This window comes from Gnatocerus cornutus, chromosome 8 (genome assembly GCF_029298725.1).
Source record: "Gnatocerus cornutus isolate USDA-ARS CGAHR chromosome 8, icGnaCorn1.1, whole genome shotgun sequence".
NCBI classification, from domain to species: Eukaryota; Metazoa; Arthropoda; class Insecta; order Coleoptera; family Tenebrionidae; genus Gnatocerus; species Gnatocerus cornutus.
Genome location: NC_142240.1, coordinates 14,345,151 through 14,366,377, shown reverse-complemented (window position 1 = coordinate 14,366,377; position 21,227 = coordinate 14,345,151). Strand labels below are relative to the sequence as shown.

The 21,227-nt window shown below is 35.2% G+C and overlaps 7 protein-coding genes across 9 annotated transcripts; all 7 read left to right on the top strand.

Moving 5' to 3' along the window:
* The first annotated feature begins 6 nt into the window (after positions 1-6).
* Positions 7-2,354, top strand: LOC148170144 (glucose dehydrogenase [FAD, quinone]-like). The gene is made up of 3 exons (XM_088043728.1): positions 7-212; positions 254-469; positions 514-2,354. The coding sequence occupies exons 1-3, from the start codon at positions 32-34 to the stop codon at positions 1,959-1,961; spliced, it is 1,845 nt and encodes a 614-aa protein (XP_087899854.1). The 5' UTR covers positions 7-31; the 3' UTR covers positions 1,962-2,354.
* Positions 2,355-2,382: 28 nt separating this feature from the next.
* On the top strand, positions 2,383-4,296 carry LOC148170143 (glucose dehydrogenase [FAD, quinone]-like). The gene is made up of 3 exons (XM_088044262.1): positions 2,383-2,563; positions 2,606-2,821; positions 2,867-4,296. The coding sequence occupies exons 1-3, from the start codon at positions 2,383-2,385 to the stop codon at positions 4,294-4,296; spliced, it is 1,827 nt and encodes a 608-aa protein (XP_087900388.1).
* Positions 4,297-4,824: 528 nt separating this feature from the next.
* LOC148170142 (glucose dehydrogenase [FAD, quinone]-like) lies at positions 4,825-7,136 on the top strand. Its single transcript, XM_088044261.1, has 6 exons — positions 4,825-4,853; positions 4,912-5,030; positions 5,081-5,168; positions 5,231-5,403; positions 5,446-5,661; positions 5,707-7,136. The coding sequence occupies exons 1-6, from the start codon at positions 4,825-4,827 to the stop codon at positions 7,134-7,136; spliced, it is 2,055 nt and encodes a 684-aa protein (XP_087900387.1).
* Positions 7,137-7,717: 581 nt separating this feature from the next.
* LOC148170141 (glucose dehydrogenase [FAD, quinone]-like) lies at positions 7,718-9,683 on the top strand. Its single transcript, XM_088043733.1, has 3 exons — positions 7,718-7,920; positions 7,963-8,178; positions 8,224-9,683. Exons 1-3 carry the CDS (start codon positions 7,740-7,742, stop codon positions 9,648-9,650), a joined length of 1,824 nt encoding a protein of 607 aa, XP_087899859.1. The 5' UTR covers positions 7,718-7,739; the 3' UTR covers positions 9,651-9,683.
* Positions 9,684-10,954: 1,271 nt separating this feature from the next.
* LOC148170140 (glucose dehydrogenase [FAD, quinone]-like) lies at positions 10,955-12,983 on the top strand. The gene is made up of 3 exons (XM_088043729.1): positions 10,955-11,202; positions 11,246-11,461; positions 11,503-12,983. Exons 1-3 carry the CDS (start codon positions 11,022-11,024, stop codon positions 12,936-12,938), a joined length of 1,833 nt encoding a protein of 610 aa, XP_087899855.1. The 5' UTR covers positions 10,955-11,021; the 3' UTR covers positions 12,939-12,983.
* Positions 12,984-13,430: 447 nt separating this feature from the next.
* On the top strand, positions 13,431-16,791 carry LOC148170139 (glucose dehydrogenase [FAD, quinone]-like). 3 transcript variants are annotated; one of them, XM_088043732.1, is made up of 4 exons: positions 13,431-13,447; positions 14,750-14,970; positions 15,013-15,228; positions 15,273-16,791. In XM_088043732.1, the coding sequence occupies exons 2-4, from the start codon at positions 14,790-14,792 to the stop codon at positions 16,706-16,708; spliced, it is 1,833 nt and encodes a 610-aa protein (XP_087899858.1). In that variant the 5' UTR covers positions 13,431-13,447; positions 14,750-14,789; the 3' UTR covers positions 16,709-16,791. The 3 variants fall into 3 exon arrangements, with proteins under 3 accessions (XP_087899858.1, XP_087899856.1, XP_087899857.1); XM_088043731.1 differs by lacking the exon at positions 13,431-13,447 and adding an exon at positions 14,600-14,688; XM_088043730.1 differs by lacking the exon at positions 13,431-13,447 and having other exon boundaries at positions 14,598-14,970.
* Positions 16,792-18,686: 1,895 nt separating this feature from the next.
* LOC148170138 (glucose dehydrogenase [FAD, quinone]-like) lies at positions 18,687-20,668 on the top strand. The gene is made up of 3 exons (XM_088044260.1): positions 18,687-18,922; positions 18,965-19,180; positions 19,227-20,668. Exons 1-3 carry the CDS (start codon positions 18,721-18,723, stop codon positions 20,666-20,668), a joined length of 1,860 nt encoding a protein of 619 aa, XP_087900386.1. The 5' UTR covers positions 18,687-18,720.
* The last annotated feature ends 559 nt before the right edge of the window (positions 20,669-21,227 follow it).

Sequence of the window (21,227 nt, the reverse complement as noted above, 5' to 3'; positions counted from 1 at the left end):
CACTTGGTAAGGCAAATAAGCTATTAAAAACATGAAAACAAAAATACTGTTTTTGCTAACATGTGATATACTTCTAACACAAGTTGGTTCCTCTCTAACAGTTGAATATTACGAAAATCTTATTAACCACACATTAAAAAAAGCTGATTCTTATATTTTACCGGAAAATAATAAAGAATTTATAATTGGAATCCAGTCACAACGGACACTGGGTGAGAATTCGTAAAATAATTATAGCAAATAACAAAAGTAGATTTTGGGTGTTACGACTTCATCATCGTCGGTGCTGGAGCTGCTGGAAGTGTTCTAGCGACAAGACTGTCAGAAGTTGCTGATTTTACTGTGCTTTTACTAGAAGCTGGCGGCGAAGAAGACGATTTTAATCAGATCATGAGTTTCGCTCTTACAGTAGAATTGAGTGAAAGAAACTGGGGCTACCAGTCGACAACACAACCCAAGAGTTGTTTAGGTAAGAAAAACTAGTGTTTTTCAACACTCATGTTTGGCCTTCAGGAATGAATAAACACAGATGCAATGTTCCTCGTGGAAAATCGATAGGTGGGAGTACTGCGATCAATGGAATGATGTATCTTCGTGGATCTGCTAAAGATTACGATAAATGGGAAGAAATGGGTAATTTTGGATGGTCTTACAAAGATGTTCTTCCATATTTTATAAAATCTGAGAATTCTCAAGTCATGAATGATCCTGGATACCATGGTAAAGGAGGGTTATGGAACATTGAGTATACCGAACCACCATCACCACTGCTTTCTACATTTTTTGAAGCGACTAGAGAAATGAATATCTCAATTATAGATGTCAACGGTAGAACTCAGTTTGGAGCTTCGGAGATGCCTTATAGTCTAAAACGAGGAAAAAGACAGAGTACCGGGACAGCCTTCTTAAATAATGCTCGAGCAAGACGTAATCTTAAGGTTCTTACCAATGTTTTGGTGACTAAAGTGATCATAGATCCTGACTCTAAAATCGCTGAAGGAGTTGAGTTTGTGACAAGATCCAAAAAGTTTAGAGCTGTTGCAAAGAAAGAAGTTATTGTTTCTGGTGGTGCTATCAACTCCCCACAATTACTGATGTTGTCAGGGGTAGGTCCCCAAAACCACTTAAAGGAATTAGGAATTGAAGTCATTGTAGATTTATCTGTGGGACTAAATCTTCAAGAGCATCCTCTGTTTGCTTTCATGGCATTTCGAACCAATTACACTATTGAAAGTAAAGGTCTTTCAGAATCGGTAGAAATGTACCTAAATGGCGTAGGTCCATTAACAAGAGCATGGGGAATAAATGGAGTTGGGTTTCTACATAATAATACTGAAGAAGTGCCCAACATAGAGTACATTTTCGCACCGCCAGGTGGATTACCAGATCCAAATTTAGGTCCAAGTCTCAATTTCAACAGTACTGTTTTAAAAGAACTTGCAAAAATTAACTCCTCCACAGACGTACAGATTCTACTAATACTGCTTCATGAAAAATCTAGAGGACAAATTACTCTCAAGTCTAAAAACCCTCTCGATTTTCCGAATATCGATCTAAACATCTTAGACAAAAAAGAAGACGTGGACGCTCTTGTTGAAGGAATAGAGTTTGTGTTAAAACTGATGGATACTCAAGCTTTTAGAGCCATAAATGCGACGGCTCTTGATTTTTCATTTTGTTCAGAATTTGAAAAGCACTCGAAGGAATATTGGAGTTGCATGCTTCGTGTTATGACAACAACAGTGTTTCATCCCTGTGGTACAACTCGAATGGGTCCAGATCCTAAAAACTCGGTTGTAAACAGTGATTTAAAGGTTCATGGAATGCAGCGTTTGAGAGTCGTGGATGCTGGTATTATTCCAAGTACGATTTCGGGACACACGGCGGCTGCTACAATAATGATAGCAGAAAAAATTTCAGATGCGATCAAACGTGAATATGCATCAGTATCTAATGTTTAATTAAAATTCCTTTTATGAAAAAAAAACTCCAAAAATTAGGTAAAAATTTGAATGATGAATTAAGAAAATATGATAAATTCAAATTCTCATAGTTAAGCGCAAAAATAACAAAAGTTCAAGATGTATATAATTGCAATAAAGCAAGCAATAAAGTCAAAATAAATGACTAATTTGGTTCATTTATACAGTGCTGACCATGAGAATTATTAGTTAAAATATTCAACCCCATGATAAAATTAACAGTGAAAAATTTTACCCACTGTTAACAAACGCACTGTATGTACAAAACCGGATAAAAAAAATGTAAACTATTCATATCATAAAAAAATATCAAAGTATGTGACCGTGCACAATTATCTCACACAACAGTAGCTGTATGTTAAATTTTAATAATTTTCGCAGCGTCACCGACACATAAAAAATGAATAGAAAAATTTTGTTTCTCCTAATATGTAATTACTTTCTGCCACAAACCACTTGTTCTTTAAAATCTAAATATTACAAAAATCTTATTAACCAAACATTGAAAGAAGCTGATTCTTACGTTTTCCCGGAAAATAAAAAAGAATTTATAAACGGAATTGAATCACAACGGACGCTGGGTAAGAATTCTTCAAACAGTTACAATCAATTAAGAATGATAGATTTTGGCTCCTACGATTTCGTCATCGTTGGTGCCGGCTCTGCTGGTAGTGTTCTGGCAACAAGACTGTCTGAAATAGACGATTTTAATGTGCTCTTACTAGAAGCAGGGGGTGAAGAAGATGATTTTAACCAGATTATGGGTTTCTGTTCAATACTGCAAATGAGTAAAAGAAACTGGGGCTATTTGTCGACTAAACAAACCAAGAGCTGTTTAGGTAGGGAAATTCAATGCTCTATAAAAGACTTATGCATCGTTCCAGGAATGAACGATCACAGGTGCAATGTGCCATGTGGAAAATCCATAGGAGGAACATCTGCTATTAACGTAATGTTGTACAGTCGAGGAAATCCAAAAGATTACGATAAATGGGAAGAAATGGGTAATCTTGGATGGTCTTACAAAGATGTCCTGTCGTATTTTATGAAATCTGAAAACTCCCAGGTCCTGAGTGATTCTGGATACCATGGAAAAAAAGGCTTCTGGAACGTTGAGTATGTCCAACCACCATCACCACTACTTTCTATTTTTCTCGAAGCTAACAAGAAATTAAATATTTCATCTGTGGATTTCAACGGCAGAACTCAACTTGGAGTTTCTGACGTACCTTTTAACATCAAACGGGGAAAAAGGCAGAGTACTGGAACTGCATTCTTAGATAATGCTCGAGCAAGACGAAACCTAAAAGTTCTGACAAAAGTCTTAGTAACAAAAATTATCATAGATCCAAAATCTAAACTAGCTCAAGGAGTTGAGTTTGTGACACGATCCAAAAAGTTTCAAGTTGCTGCTAAGAAAGAAGTTATCGTTTCTGGAGGTGCTATCAATTCTCCACAACTGCTAATGTTGTCAGGAATAGGCCCCCAAGACCACTTAAAAGAATTAGGAATTGAAGTTCTAGCGAATTTACCTGTTGGACTAAACCTTCAAGAGCACCCAATGTTTACATCTTTGGCGTTTCGCACTAATTACACGATTGAAACTAAAAACCTTTCAGAGTCAGTAGAAATGTACCTAAACGGCAATGGTCCTTTAACAAGAGCGTGGGGATTAAACGGTGTTGGTTTTCTACGCAACAAAAATGAAGACACACTAAAAATTGAGTACGGATTGGTACCACAAGGTGAATTACGTGTACCTCCAACCCGTAACATAAATGAAACTGTTTTAAAAGAACTTTCAAAACTGAATCCGTCTACTGATGTGGTGATTGCACTGGCACTACTTCATCCAAAATCTCGAGGAAGAATCACGCTTAAATCTAATAATCCTCTAGATTTTCCGAATATCAATCCGAATATGTTCGACAAAAAAGAAGACGTGGATGATTTAATCGAGGGAATAGAGTTCGTTTTAAAACTTATAGGCACTGAACCTTTTAGAGCCATTAATGCAACGATTCTTGACTTTGATTTTTGTGCAGAATTTATAAAACACTCGAAGAAATATTGGGGTTGCATGCTCAGAGTATTGGTAGGTGCAGCCACTCATGTAGCTGGTTCAACTCGAATGGGTCCAGATCCTAAGACTTCGGTTGTAGATAGCGATTTGAAAGTTCACGGAATACAGCGTTTGAGAGTTGTAGATGCTGGTGTGTTTCCAACTACGGTTTCGGGCCATACGAATGCTCCAACCATAATGGTCGCGGAAAAAGTATCAGATGCTATTAAACATGAATATGGACACTTATAAATTGTCGTAACATTGTAATAATATTATATGGACACTTATAAACTTGTCGTTCATAACATACTTACATAGCATACCAAAATAAGAGTTTATAGTAAGTTTATCAGAAAACTATCAACTGATAATAAAAAGTTTACAATAACAATATCAAGTCGATAGCTAACAAATTAATTATTTGTCTCAGTAAACATTATGTCAATTCGAAATAGCGAGATGTTTTCAATTTATTTTGTTGTTACACAATAGCACTAAAAATCTATATTTTTTTAAAACAACTTAAATGTTTGAATTTGTAAAATGGGTTAGAATTGCCATAACTCCAAATTTGAAGTTGAATGATGAAGTTCGTTCTTCGCTTCAGGAATCACGCATCAAAAGCGTTTTCTGTAAGCTCACTTCTTTTACATGGTATAATTACACGCATATAATTACGATAAAGTTTTAAAAGACTCTTAAGGCACAAGTAAGGCCACAGTAAATGACTGTCGATTGGTTTAAATGCATAAAAACAGATAAAGAAAAATGTGAAACATGTATGAAAATAATCTAGCAATGTTACCGTGCGTAATAATAATAATTATGTCGCGCAACAATATCTATAAATAATAATATGTTCAGTATTAACAACACTTTACAAAGTAACCGACAAATCAAAAATGAAAACAAAAATTTTGTTCTTGATAATATGTGTTGGGTGTACCAACATATTGCTGTTTACAGCACATTTTTCTTCGGTCGTAATCTGTGTTTATATTGAGCTTTGATAACGATAAGTGATATGGCGCAGACGACCACGATCGAGACTGTTACCATTTTCCAGGCCGCTTAAGTATAAGCATGGATTCCAATTTCAACATCCGAAGGAGACAGTTCTCGTCTTCGGATAAACACAAAATTCAATAAAGTAATACAACTTAAGCAAGTGTATCATTAAAAGCCAGATACACGACATTACAATATGCATTCACTTTCTGACACAAGCCAGTTGTTCTTTAGAATCTAAATATTACGAAAATCTTATTACCCAAAGATTGAAAGAAGCTGATTCTTATGTTTTTCCGGAAAATAATGAAGAATTCAGAAGTGGAATAGAGTCACAACAAACGCTAGGTAAGTATTCTTAGAACAGTTATAACAAATTAACAATAACAGACTTTGGCTCTTACGATTTCGTCATCGTTGGCGCGGGCTCTGCTGGAAGTGTTCTTGCGACAAGACTGTCGGAAGTTGACGATTTTAGTGTACTCTTACTAGAAGCTGGCGGTGAAGAAGATGACTTTAACCAGATCATGGCTTTCTGTTCGATACTGCAAAAGAGTAAAAAAAACTGGGGCTACTTGTCGACAAAACAGACCAATAGCTGTCTAGGTAAAAACGTTCAGTGCTCATTTAAGACTTTCGCATGGTTTTCAGGAATGAATAATCACAGATGCAATGCGCCTTGTGGAAAATCGATAGGAGGAACTTCTGCTATTAACGTAATGGTGTACACTCGAGGAAATCCAAAAGATTACGATAAATGGGAAAAAATGGGTAACCCTGGATGGTCTTACAAAGATGTTCTGCCATATTTCATCAAATCTGAAAATTCCCAGGTCCTGAGTGATTCTGGATACCATGGAAAAAAAGGCTTCTGGAACGTTGACTATGTCCAGCCACCATCACCACTACTTTCTATATTTTTCGAAGCTAACAGAGAATTAAACATTAAATCTGTAGATTTCAACGGCAAAACTCAACTTGGAGTTTCTGACGTGCCTTTTAACATCAAGCGAGGGAAAAGACAAAGTACTGGAACTGCATTCTTAGATAATGCTCGAGCAAGACGAAATCTCAAGGTTCTAACAAAAGTCTTGGTAACAAAAGTTATCATAGATCCAAAATCTAAACTAGCTCAAGGAGTTGAATTTGTGACACAATCCAAGAAATTCACAGTTCTTGCTAAAAAAGAAGTTATTGTTTCTGGTGGTGCGATCAACTCTCCACAGTTGTTGATGTTGTCAGGGATAGGTCCCCGAAAGCACTTGAAAGAATTAGGAATTGAAGTCTTAGTAGATTTACCTGTGGGACTAAACCTTCAAGACCATCCAATGTCGACGTTTTTCTCGTTTCGGACTAATTATACAATTCAAACTAAAAGCCTTTCAGAGTTAGTTAAAATGTACCTAAATGGCGGTGGTCCCTTGACAAGAGCGTGGGGATTAAGCGGAGTTGGTTTTTTGCACAATAAAAAGGAAGACGTTCCAAATATAGAGTACGTATTGATGCCACAAGGTGAACTACGTCTACCCCCAACCCGTAACGTGAATGATACTCTTTTGAAAGAATTTGCCAAGCTGAATTCTTCTACTGACTTGGTGTTTGCACTAATACTACTTCATCCAAAATCTCGAGGAAAAATAACGCTCAAGTCCAACAATCCTTTAGATTTTCCAAATATCGATCCGAATATGTTTGACAAAAAAGAAGACGTGAATGATTTTAACAAGGGAATAGAGTTCACTTTAAAGCTTATGAACACTGAACCTTTCAAAGTTATTAATACAACGATTCTTGACTCCCCATTTTGTTCAGAATTTCAAAAATTTTCGAAAATCTACTGGAGTTGCATGATCAGAAATTTGGTAATTGCAGCTATTCATACAGCTGGTTCACCTCGAATGAGTCCAGATCCTAAGACTTCGGTGGTAGACAGTGATTTGAAAGTACATGGAGTACAACGACTGAGAGTTGTAGATGCTGGTGTTATTCCAACTACGGTTTCAGGGCACACGAATGCTCCTACTATAATGGTGGCGGAAAAAATATCAGATGTAATTAAACGTGAATACGGTCACTTATAAATAGTCGTAATAAACTGTTTTGTAAATGAGTGCATTTTTACTAATTGAGGAGTTCCATTCCAAAACTCGTCTTATACACGCTAGATGATTTTGAGTAAACAGCAATAAATCGTCTCTTTTCCAGTGGCTTTGGTATGATGGTCGATTTTAAACAGTCACTTTACATGGTATCTACGCAGGTTTCAAATATTTAGACATCTCCAATAGATGTTTAGAGACCAATAGGTATTTGAATTTTTTCAAATGGAGAAGGTGAGTTTTGGAAGGGAACTCATTAATTAAGACCTGAAGTTATAGTACAAAATTATCTAACATCAAAATTGATTTCTGTAAGCTCATTCCTAATTGGTATAGTTTTGATGGAACAAAGTTCACGCATATAATTACGATAAAGCTTTAAGTGCCTCTTTTGGCCAAGGTCAAAGTAAATGACTCTTTTCGTCGGTTTAAATGCATAAAAACAGATAAGGAAAATGTGAACCATTTATAAAAATTACCTATGAATGATACTGTGTGCAATAATTATCTCGAACAACAGTATCTATAAACAATATTTTTTTTTTCAGTAATTGTAACACCATACAAAACAACTAACAAATAAAAATGAAAAGAAAAATTTTGTTTTTGCTAATCTGCAACTACTTTTTAACAGAAGCTAGTTGTTCTTTGGAATCTAAATATTACGAAAATCTCATTACCCAAAGATTGAAAGAAGCTCCTTCTTATCGTTTTCCGGAAAATAATGAAGAATTCAGAAGTGGAATAGAGTCAGAACAAACGCTAGGCAAGTATTCTTAGAACAGTTATAACAAATTAACAATAACAGACTTTGGCTCTTACGATTTCGTCATCGTTGGTGCTGGCTCTGCTGGAAGTGTTCTTGCAACAAGATTGTCGGAAGTTGACGATTTTAGTGTACTCTTACTAGAAGCTGGCGGTGAAGAAGATGACTTTAACCAGATCATGGCTTTATGTTCGATACTGCAAATGAGTAAAAGAAACTGGGGGTACTTGTCGACGAAACAAAACAAGAGCTGTTTAGGTAAATAAGTTCAGTGTTCTTTAAAAACTTATGGATAGATTTCAGGTTTTAAAGATCATAGATGCAATGTGCCGACGGGAAAATCGATAGGAGGGTCCTCTGCAATTAATGTAATGGTGTACACCCGAGGAAATCCTAAAGATTACGATAAATGGGAAGAAATGGGTAACCCTGGATGGTCTTATAAGCATGTTCTGCCATATTTCATAAAATCCGAAAATTCTCAGGTCGTAAGTGATCCTGGATACCATGGAAAAGCAGGGTTCTGGAACGTTGAGTATGTCCAGCCATCATCACCATTACGTCCTATATTTTTCGAAGCTAACAAAGAATTAAATATTTTATCGGGAGATTTCAACGGCAGATCTCAACATAAAGTTTCTGACCTGCCGTTTAATATTAAACGGGGGAAAAGACATAGTACCGGAACTGCGTTCTTAGATAATGCTCGAGTAAGACGAAATCTTAAAGTTCTAACAAAAGTCTTGGCAACTAAAGTTATCATTGATCCAAAATCTAAAGTGGCTCAAGGAGTTGAGTTTGTGACAAAGTCCAAGAAATTCAAAGTTGTTGCTAAGAAAGAAGTTATCGTTTCTGCTGGTGCGATCAATTCTGCACAGCTGTTGATGTTGTCAGGGATAGGCCCACGAAACCATTTGAAAGAATTAGGAATTGAAGTCTTAGTGGATTTGCCTGTGGGACTAAACCTTCTAGAGCACCCAATGACTTCGTTCTTGGCGTTTCGGACTAATTACACCGTTCAAACTAAAAACCTTTCAGAGTTAGTAGAAATGTACTTAAAAGACAGTGGTCCCTTGACAAGAGCGTGGGGATTAAGTGGAGTTGGTTTTTTTTACAATAAAAATAAAGTTCCAAAAATAGAGTACATATTGGTATCACAAGGTGAACTACGAATACCCCCAACCCGTAATATGAACAATACTATGTTACAGCAATTTACAAGACTAAATTCTTCTACTGACTTGGTAATTACACTATTACTACTTCACCCAAAATCTCGAGGAAGAATTTCGCTCAAGTCTAAAGATCCTTTAGATTTTCCGAACGTCGATCTGAATATGCTCGACAAAAAAGAAGACGTGAATGATTTTATCGAGGGAATAGAGTTCATTTTAAAACTTATGAACACTAAACCTTTTAAAGCTATAAATGCAACGATTCTTGATTCTCCATTTTGTTCAGAATTTCAAAAGCTTTCAAAGGACTACTGGAGTTGTATGATCAGAACTTTGGCACTTGCAGCTGTGCACGTAGCTGGTTCAACTCGAATGGGTCCAGATCCTAAAACTTCGGTGGTAGACAGCGATTTGAAAGTACATGAGTTGCAACGTTTGAGAGTGGTAGATGCTGGTGTCATGCCAGCTACGATTTCGGGGCACACAAACGCTCCGACTGTAATGGTGGCGGAAAAAATAGCAGACGCTATCAAACGTGAATATGGACACGAATAAATGGTTTTGATAAACTGACATGTTTAATTAAAATCTCACTGCTTTAATAAGATTTATTACTTATATGTACTTAATTCTTGCTTATTAAGATAAATTGAAGAGTAATTTTTCAAAACTCAATAAATCCAATTTTAATCTAAATTATTGAGTTTGATGTGAAATTGGGATTCTTCTGGGTCTGCACATATAACGTCATGCCTAGCATTTCCTTCAAAACCATTTCAAAACTTCATAAATCTCATTAAACTTTATTAACATTAGTTGGTTGTGCTTTTATTTTTCATAAAACGTCTTAGATTTAAAATTTCACGAAACTGCGAAGTTTCAGTTACCTTTTGAAAGGAAAAATCTCAATCTTTAAAATTTTACTAAATTTTAAGAATCTTATTGTTTACATTGCATCAATACCAGTGGCGTAATTATACCGTTTGAGGCCCGTGGCAAATCCATCGGATGAAGCTCTCTCTCGCATTTTTTTAATTTTTATTTTATAATAAATCACTACGTGAAGTAGGTACTTACATGCATAATAATTAAAAGCGAATTAAACTGAAATCACAATTTTGTCTTATAGTATTTATTTATAGCTTTTTTGAGAGCTTTTTTAGCTAAGCTGCTTAATCTTTCGTGTCCCATACAATTTCTTAAATAAGTTTTTATCAATTTCAATTTTGAAAATGATCGCTCGGCACTAGTTGTAGTTACAGGAATAGTTAAAAATAGCAGAAATGCTGTGCACACTTTAGGAAAGCTTGAAGAAATAAAATGATTCTTGATGATTAATAAGTCAGCAAGTTCTCTTATAGAAGATGATGTTTCTATTATGTGTCGAAAAGCGGATCGAAAACTGAGAATTTTCTTGGCAAGCGAGACCGATATGTCTTTTTGATATAAATCCACAAATATTAAAGCTTAAATTTTAAAAAGTGGCAGGTTGCAAGACACTAAAAATTGGAAACAACTTCATTCATTCCAAGCAAACACGTTCTCAATTGATTAATGATGATGTCTAATACACGATAGATTATGTTCACTTTTAAGAAGCCCTCTCTGACTAGGGGCCAGTGGCATTTTGCCGTCTTGCCACCCTATTGTTACGCCACTGCTGACAACTGTCCATGCGAGTTTATAAAAAACAACAGATTAGATTGCACTGCACTTTCTAGCTATTAAGATAAATACACAAGTTCTTGCTAAACGCAAGGTCAAAGTTTTTCTTTAAGTTCTTCACAACAGCCGATAAAAAGAAAAAATAGCCATTTATTTTAAGTGTATAATGTTATAGATAATATTATGACAAACATTACGACTGATCATTAAATTTTTTGTTGTGTTAAACACGTGTAGAAAAGTAGCTACATCATTAAAAATATGAAGAACAAAATTTTATTTTTGCTTTTTTATGATCTTTTAATGACCTACGCAAATTCGTCTTTGAAAACTAAATATTACGAAATTCTTATTAATCAAACATTGCAAGAGGCTGATTCTTATGTGAGACCGGAAAATAATGAAGAATTTAGACAAGGAATTTACTCAAATCGAACTCTGGGTAAGAAGTTACGAAAAAATAATTAGACAATTAACGAAAATAGATTTTGGCTCTTACGACTTCATCATCGTTGGTGCTGGCTCTGCTGGAAGTGTTTTAGCAACCAGACTCTCCGAAGTTGACGATTTTAATGTACTCTTACTAGAAGCTGGCGGTGAAGAAGATGACTTTAGTCAGATCATGGGTTTCACTCCTACTCTACAATTGACTACAAGAAACTGGGGATACTTGTCAACAATCCAAAAGAAGAGTTGTTTAGGTAGGAAAATTGTTTTTTGCACTAGTTTATATGATTTTTAGGGATGAGCAATCACAGATGTAGTGTACCTCGTGGAAAATCGATAGGTGGAAGTTCAGCTATTAACGCAATGATGTACGTCCGTGGAAATTCTAAAGATTACGATAAGTGGGAAGAAACGGGTAATCCAGGATGGTCATACAAAGATGTCCTTCCATATTTTATCAAATCCGAAAACTCCCAAGTTATGAGTGATCCTGCATACCATGGAAAAGGAGGACTTTGGAATATTGAGTATAGCCAGACTCCTTTCCCATTTCTTTGTACATTTTTAAAAGCTGCGAAAAAACTGAACATTTCAACTGTGGATTTCAACGGAAGAACTCAATTTGGAGTCTCTGAGATGCCTTTTAGCATCAAGCGAGGAAAAAGACAGAGTACGGGAACTGCATTCTTAGATAATGCTCGAGCAAGAGGAAATCTTAACGTTCTTACTAAAGTTTTGGTGACTAAAGTGATCATAGATCCTAAATCTAAAGTCGCTCAAGGAGTTGAGTTTGTGACACGATCCAAGAAGTTTAAAGTTGTTGCTAAAAAAGAAGTTATCGTTTCTGGGGGTGCTATCAACTCTCCGCAGTTATTAATCCTGTCAGGGGTAGGCCCAAAAGATCACTTGAAAAAATTAGAAATTAACATCCTAGCTGATTTGCCTGTAGGATTAAATTTGCAAGACCACCCCATATATACTTTCCTGACAATTAGAACTAATTTCACAATTGAAATCAAGAGCCTTCGTAAATCATTAGAAATGTACTTAAATGGCGTCGGTCCGCTAACAAAAGCATGGGGAGTAAAAGCAGTTGGTTTCCTAGACAATAAAAATGAAGATGTACCAAAAACAGAATATATATTTATACCACCAGTAGGCGGACCAATAGATCCACACTATGGCCGAAGCCTTAACTTCAACAGCACCCTTTTAAAGGAAATAGTCAACCCCTCTACTGATCTAAAGATTTCAATACTATTACTTCATCCAAAATCCAGAGGACAAATAACCCTGAAATCTAAAGATCCACTAGATTTTCCAGAAGTCGATCTAAACATGTTCGATAAAAAAGAAGATGTTGAGGTTATGGTAGAAGCAATAGAGTTCGTTTTAAAACTTGTGAACACTGAACCTTTTAAAGCTATTAATGCAACGATTCTTGACTCTCCATTTTGTTTAAAATTTCAAAAGCTTTCGAAAGACTACTGGGGTTGCATGATCAGAGCTTTAGCAATTTCATCTGCTCATGCAGCTGGTTCAACTCGAATGGGTCCTGATCCTAAGACTTCGGTGGTAGACAACGATTTGAAAGTACATGGAGTACAACGTTTAAGAGTTGTAGATGCTGGTGTCTTTCCAACTACGCTTTCGGGACACACGAACGCTCCTACTATAATGGTGGCGGAAAAAATAGCAGACGCTATCAAACGTGAATATGAACACGAATAAATTATTTTGATAAGTTGACATGTACTTATTATGTAAAGTGCTTGTAATGTTTAGTAAAACGTTACTGCAAATTGATTGAGTTTTATCACTCAGTCTATTGAGATAAACTATTATAATATAGCCGAGAATATAAAAACCCCTTCAAAGCACAGGAGATGGGTACACACCCATTTCCAGTTTCTAAAGCCCAGACCTTTCCATATATTACGCGTTAAAATTTACAGCAAAAACCAGATCCGGTGTAAAAGATTTCATCATAACAAAAAAACATTTTTAATTGAAATCATTATGGGGACTGGACTCAGACCCATTTTAGCAGTTCTTTTTATTGATAAATAATGACTCATAACGCTGGTCTACAATTACTATTAACAAAGTATAACTATAATTCTTATGTTTTTTGATAGAACCAGCCCCACCAAAAACCGAAATACATTTTTTGGAAGGAAGCATGGAAGTCAATAGTAGTTGTCGAAATAGTGACTGTGACTGTGAACATATTAGTTCAGGTAAATTTGGTCTTAAATCCTAACAAATTATTAAAGGTTTGAAACTTGCCAGAAACAATCCTTGAGGTATCAGGAATTAAATAAAAAAAAAGTTCTCTCACCTAACGTGGGAGCTTCATCCCTTAAAATTAGAGTAAACACCCCAAAAATTGTTTTCCTGTGGTTTACCTACTTACTCATATTTTTTTACAACTTTAAGTCCTGACCTGATAGAACAAAATAGATTGTAGAATCAGAATCATGAAGCCATTCAACTTCAGAATACATTTTTTCTATAATTTCTTGACTTGGAATGAACGTCCACGCATACACCGCATACAGTACATACCCTGCTCCTACTCACCCTCATATTCGCACCGCATTTGGGCAATTTACATTCGCTGTACGCAAAAAATGGATACGACAATTTTTGTAGAAAATTTAATTGTCAACATTTTTTGATACTTTAATATTTGCTCTAAAGTGAAAGGTTTAAAAGAGAAATGAGGAAAATAATTTTTAGGGGTGTTTACCTCAATTTTAAGGAATGAAGCTCCCTCGTTAGGTGAGAGAACTTTTTTTTATTTATGTCCTGATCCCCCAACGATTGTTTCTGCGAAGTTTGAAAACTTTAATAATTTATTTTTTTAACGGTCATTTTCGATCTAATTTCCCTGAACTATAGTATAGAGCAATATCATTTGAATCTGATCAAGTTAAAAAAGTCCGGCATTAAAAACTAGTCGTGAATAATTGTCCTGCATTGTGTGTAATCAAAACTTTTTTTAACTGGCAAATGTTATCACTAATTCGAATATGAAAAACGTATTAGATTTTAAGTTACCAGTTTTTCTTAAATTGAGTGAAATAATACGCCCACGTCCGGTATTGGCATTGATAAGCTGTGTCGTCAAGGAAAATTTTTCTTTTTACCATCAAAGCGTTTCCTCTAGCTATGGTGTATGGGCCAAGACTCACCAGTAGAATTCGCACGAATTTTTAAACTTCTGGAAAAATCATGCACTTATTTTCGATTTTACTAAATTTTGTCAATCTTAGAATTTTGACAATTTTCCCCACGAGGTTATCAAAGACATAATGAAGATTAAATTGCACTGCTGATTAGATTGTGAACTATTAAGATATTAAGATAATTCACAACTGCATCACGTTTAAAGTTCTTGATAAAAGCAAGGTTAAAGTTTTGCTTTAAGTTCCACATGAAAACTGATAAAAAGAAAAGTTAGCCAATTATTTAAAGTGTATAGTGCCATGCATAATTTTAACGCCATACATTACGACTGACCATTAAATTTTTTTTAGTGTTACCCACGTCTAGTAAAGTAGCTACACTATTAAAAAAATGAAGACAAAAATTTTATTTTTGCTCATTTGTGATGTATTTATGGCCAACGCTAATTCGTCTCTGGAATGTGAATATTACGAAATTCTCATTAATCAAACATTGCAAGAGGCTGATTCTTATGTTAAACCGGAAAATAATGAAGAATTTAGGAAAGGAATTCACTCACATCGGGCGCTAGGTAAGAAATTACAAAAGAATAATAAAATATTAACAAAAACAGATTTTGGTTCTTACGACTTCATCATCGTTGGTGCTGGTTCTGCTGGAAGTGTTTTAGCAACAAGACTATCGGAAGTTAACGATTTTAGTGTACTCTTACTAGAAGCTGGCGGTGAAGAAGATGATTTTAATCAGATCATGAGTTTCTGTCCTACACTACAATTTACTAAAAGAAATTGGGGCTACATGTCAACAACACAAAAAAACAGTTGTTTAGGTAAAAAACTAATTGCTCTTTGCACTAGTTTACATGATTTTCAGGTATGAACAATCACAGATGTAGTGTACCTCGTGGAAAATCCATAGGGGGAAGTTCAGCTATTAACGCAATGATGTACATCCGTGGAAATTCCAGAGACTACGATAAATGGGAAGAAATGGGTAACCCTGGATGGTCATACAAAAAAGTTCTTCCATATTTTATAAAATCGGAAAATTCACAAGTCATGAGTGATCCTGGGTACCATGGAAAAGGAGGGCTCTGGAATATTGAGTATACTCAGCCCCCATCCCCATTACTTTCCTCATTTTTAAAAGCTGCGAAGAAACTTAATATTTCAACGATTGATTTCAATGGAAGAAGTCAGTTTGGTGTTTCTGAGATGCCTTGTACTCTCAAACGAGGAAAAAGACAGAGTACTGGAACTGCGTTCTTAGATAATGCTCGAGCAAGACGAAATCTCAAAGTTCTTACGAAAGTTTTGGTAACTAAATTAATCATTGATCCCAAATCTAAAGTCGCTCAAGGCGTTGAATTTGTGACACGATCCAATAAGTTTAAAGTTGTTGCCAAAAAAGAAGTTGTCGTTTCTGGGGGTGCTATCAACTCTCCACAGTTATTGATGTTGTCAGGGATAGGCCCGAAAGATCACTTGAAGAAATTAGGAATTGAAATTCTATCAGATTTACCTGTGGGATTAAATCTTCATGATCACCCCATGTACTCTTTCTTGACGTTTAGAACGAACGTTACTATTCAAGGTAAAAGTCTTCGTAAATCATTAGAAATGTACTTAAATGGCGTCGGTCCGCTAACAAAAGCATGGGGAGTAAAAGCAGTTGGTTTCCTGGACAATAAAAATGAAGATGTACCAAAAATAGAATACATTTTTATACCACCATTGGATGGACCCATGGATCCACACCTTGGTCCAAGTCTCAACTTCAACAGCACCGTATTAGAAGGAGTTTCAATATACAACTCTTCTACTGATGTACAGATTTCAATAGTATTACTTCATCCAAAATCCAGAGGACAAATTACGCTCAAGTCTAAAAATCCACTAGATTTTCCGGAAATCGATCTAAACATGTTTGATAAAAAAGAAGATGTGGATGCTATGGTAGAAGCAATAGAGTTCACTCTAAAACTTATGGACACCGAACCTTTTAGAGCTATTAACGCAACGATTTTAGACTTCCCATTTTGTACCGAACTTGAGAAGCATTCGAAGGAATACTGGGGTTGCATACTCCGCGTTATGACAACCACAATTTTTCATCCGTGTGGTACAACTCGGATGGGTCTAGATCCCAAAACCTCGGTTGTAGACAGTGATTTGAAAGTTCATGGAATACAGCGCTTGAGAGTTGTAGATGCTGGTATTATTCCAAGTACGATTTCGGGGCACACAAATGCTGCTACTATAATGGTGGCGGAAAAAATATCAGACGCCATCAAACGTGAATGGAACTAATGAAAAATTATCATAATTAACTGATTTTGTTATGTAATGCGCATGTCTTGTAACGGCTTATTAAAATAAAACTTCAAACAGAACGAGTTACAACTCTTGATTGATCCTTAACAATAGTCTATTGAGATAAAATTGTTTTTCAGTTTTATTATTAGTTAATAATTTTTCGTAATAGGTGTATGTTAAATCGATTTATTAGTACTGTTTTCTATCTTGTTAAGTTAGTTTAAACAGCCACGGCCGTTAAATTCATTTATCAGGCCAAGGACCTGTTAAATGGTGTCAAAAACATCAAATTATCAAATTTTATTGGAAATTAAATTACATAGAAACTTAAATAATTGAACTATTTCTTGCACAATTTCTAATTCTAACTTTTTCCAATAGAAACACTTTGTCTGGAGCTTCCAGTAGAAATTTAGTTACTTGCTCTGCATCCAAAACTGCAGCTTTTTTTGGTTTGTAGCCTTCAGAGTTTCTTTTAAGCGAGGTAAATAATCTTCTATACCTAGACAAAAACACGAAAAATAGTGATGCGAATGTTTTCACTTTGATCCTTACCCGGAAATATCAAGATTTTCGTTTACTTTCAAACAAGTTTTGAGCATAGATAATTTTGACCATAAACTGTTTGGAGAAAATTTAGTAGACACATTTGAGTAATACGCCAATACAACTTCTTCGTTTGTGCCCTCTACTTTCTTGCTTTTCCGCCATGAGACAGAATCTTCATATTCCTTTTGGTATCTTAGACTAGTCTTCGCTGGTAACAAAGCTTGACTCGCTGTTAAAGCTTGTGCAAGAATTTCGTCAGGAATGCTTACCGTAGATCAATTTCTTTGCATTTTTATGCCACAGAAAACTTTTTTGATGAAAATTGGCACGTTGTTTGAAAATAACAAATTCTGTTACCATGAATGCCGGACGTAATGACTTGATTTAATGAATTTTTATTTACGCTGATTTACGTTGTCAAAAATTTCAAAACTTTTAAAATGTTTTTCTTAGACACCTATTACGAAAAACGTTGAACAACATTCGGCCGATATTGCATTTAACAGGCGCGGAGATTTTATGTTAAATGCTTAATATCGGCCTTATGTCGTTAATAACTATTAATTTTTATCAACAAAACCATTACATTATACCTTTAGACCTTATGTTATTAAGATAATGAGGCTCAGAATCACACGGTATTTAGTCCATAAACTTTTTTCTGTGTCCGACTATAATAATTATAACTATAATAATTTTTTGTTGCAAAGAATCCGGTCTCACATATCCTGACTTCAAAAATTCTATTTTTTCCAAAATTTTCGGTGCTCCATATCTCCAGAACTACGACAGTTTATTTTAAACAAAATCCCCTTAATGCTGTCGAGTTCGTAAGCTCAGATATGAGGTAAAACTTCCACTAATCGACACCATTAGCAGATCTGTCAACTTCAAAACGATATATGTATAAAAATAAATTTTTATTCTACGCATGTATGAGTATTGTCATTTTCCTTAAAAAACTTTACAACAACTGAGATCACCAATTATCAACACTATTATTTTATAAATTTAATTAAGAAGTATCTGAATGAAATGCCTAGGATAACACGTTGTCATGAAGAACCCACAAAAAAAACGCAATGCAGGTAAAAAAAAGAAAATAGCAAGCAATTTTTAGCAAACAATTATTCAAAACAGCATACTTTTGGAAACGTATGATAACCATGGAATAAATTTTTTTTTAGTTGTCAGTCTCTTAAAGGTGTATTAAATTACCAAAGGTACCAAAAAGTAGAATTACTGTTTAGAATGTTCGGCAGGCTTTTACAACACACCCAACTCTTATTTTCGGAAAAAAAGTGCCAAGTATTGGTAAAGTAATTTTTATTCTGAACCAAGGTCAAAATAAATGGCTACATAGTTAGTTTCTATAAACAGCGATAATAAAAGAATTGCCCATTTACCTACTTTAACTGTTACATTGTTAGCGTGCAAATTTTTTTCACCCAATATAAATGTTAACCATGTGTTGCAAAGTGAAAACAAAAATTTTGTTTTTGTTAATATGTGATCTATTTATGACACAAGCTCACTCTTCATTGGGATGTAAATATTACGAAAGTCTCATTAACCAATCAACGCAAAAAGCTGGTTCTTATGTCTCACCGGAAAATAATGAAAAATTTAGAAAAGGAATTCAATCACAACGGATATTGGGTAAGAAGTGTTGAAACTATCATGGCAAATTAACAAAAATAGATTTTGGGTCTTACGACTTCGTAATCGTTGGTGCTGGCTCCGCTGGAAGTGTTTTAGCAACAAGATTGTCAGAAGTTGCCGATTTTGATGTACTCCTACTAGAAGCTGGAGGTGAAGAAGACGACTTTAATCAGATCATGGGGTTCTGTTCGACACTTCAATTGACTGAAAGAAATTGGGGCTACATGTCGACCACACAAACCAAAAGCTGTTTAGGTGAGTAAATTCAAAGCTCATGAGAAACCCCATGTAAGATTTTAAGGAATGAAGAATCACAGATGTAGAGTGCCTCGTGGAAAATCGATAGGAGGGAGTTCTGCCATTAACGCAATGATGTACATCCGTGGAAATTCTAAAGATTACGATAAATGGGAAGAAATGGGAAACCCTGGATGGTCATACAAAGATGTCCTTCCATATTTTATAAAATCTGAAAATTCCCAAGTTGTCAATGATCCTGGGTACCATGGAAAAGATGGGCTCTGGAATATTGAGTATACCCAGCCATCAGTGCCTTTACTTTCTACATTTTACAAAGCTACCAGTGAACTGAATTTTTCAACCATAGATTTCAACGGCAGAGCTCAGTTTGGAGTATCCGACATGCCTTTTAGTTTGAAACAAGGAAAAAGACAGAGTACTGGAACTGCATTCTTAGATAATGCTCGAGCAAGACAAAATGTCAAGATTTTAACGAAAGTTTTGGTAACTAAACTGATCATAGATCCTAAAACTAAAGCAGCTCAAGGAGTTGAGTTTGTGTCACAATTCCAGAAGTTTAAAGTTACTGCAAAGAAAGAAGTTATCGTTTCTGGAGGTGCGATCAACTCTCCACAATTGTTGATGTTGTCGGGTGTAGGCCCTCAAGACCACTTAAAAAAATTAGGAATTGATATCTTAGTAAATTTGCCTGTGGGATTAAACCTCCGAGATCATCCAATGTTTGCTTTCTTCGTGTTTCGTACTAATTACACGATTCAAAGGAAAAGTCTTTCAGAATCAGTAGAAATGTACCTAAATGGTAGTGGTCCCTTAACAAGAGGGTGGGCAGTAAATGGAGTTGGTTTTTTTCTACACGATAAAAATGAAGATGTACCAATAACAGAACACCTATTTATACAACCGGCTGGACCAGTAGATCAAGATTTAGGCCCAAGCTTCAACTACAACAGTAGTGTCTTGAAGGAAATCTCAAAGATAAATTACTCTACTGATGTACAGGTTCCACTAGTATTGCTTTATCCAAAATCAAGAGGACGAATAACCCTTAAGTCTAAATATCCTTTAGATTTTCCAGAAATTGATCTAAACATGTTAGATAAAAAAGAAGATGTTGATGCTATGATAGAAGGAATAGAGTTCGCTTTAAAACTCATGAGCACTGAACCTTTTCGAGCTACAAATGCCACGGTTTTGGACTTGCCATTTTGTACAGAATTTGAAAAGCGCTCGAAGGAATACTGGGGTTGTATACTTCGTATTATAACAGCCACAATGTATCATCCGTGTGGTACAACTAGAATGTGTTCAAACCCCAAAACCTCAGTTGTAGATAGCGATTTGAAGGTACACGGATTACAACGATTGAGAGTTGTGGATGCTGGTATTTTTCCACGCACGATTTCGGGTCACACAAATGCTGCTACTATTATGGTGGCGGAAAAAATATCCGATGCCATCAAACATGAATATGGGCACAAATAAGCTATGTAAGTTTTGTTAAAAATTAAATAAAAATATACTGAGTATTTTATTCTGGTATGAACCACTTTACTAAAACCGCGACAATGTAAGACAAAACAATAAATTAAAGTCGGCGCATCCACCATCTTTAGCATTTAAAATTAAGTCTACGAAGCTTATTTGTTTTAGTATTGTTTTTGGACGTATAATAAGAATAAGTAATTGAAAAATTAAACTTTGTTTAGGCTTCTATTAACCAAACCTCATAATTCTTAGCAGAGTTCTAACATAATGAATTATTCAAAAATTTAATTTACTTGGAACTTACCATTTTTAGATCAATGCAGTTTTCCACTTACGACACATCACTTCTGTTCATATTTGCACAATTTAAAAAACCAAACAAAAACTTTAAGATTCACTTAATAAACATTACTTTTTATAAAAAAGTCTCGCAAAAAACTAAAATGACATTTGACAGTTTGACGTTTCGACAATTTATTCTACTGGAGCGGCATCAATGCACCTACTGATGAGTATTTCAATCAGATTTTGGATGTGATAAAATTCCAAAAAAATA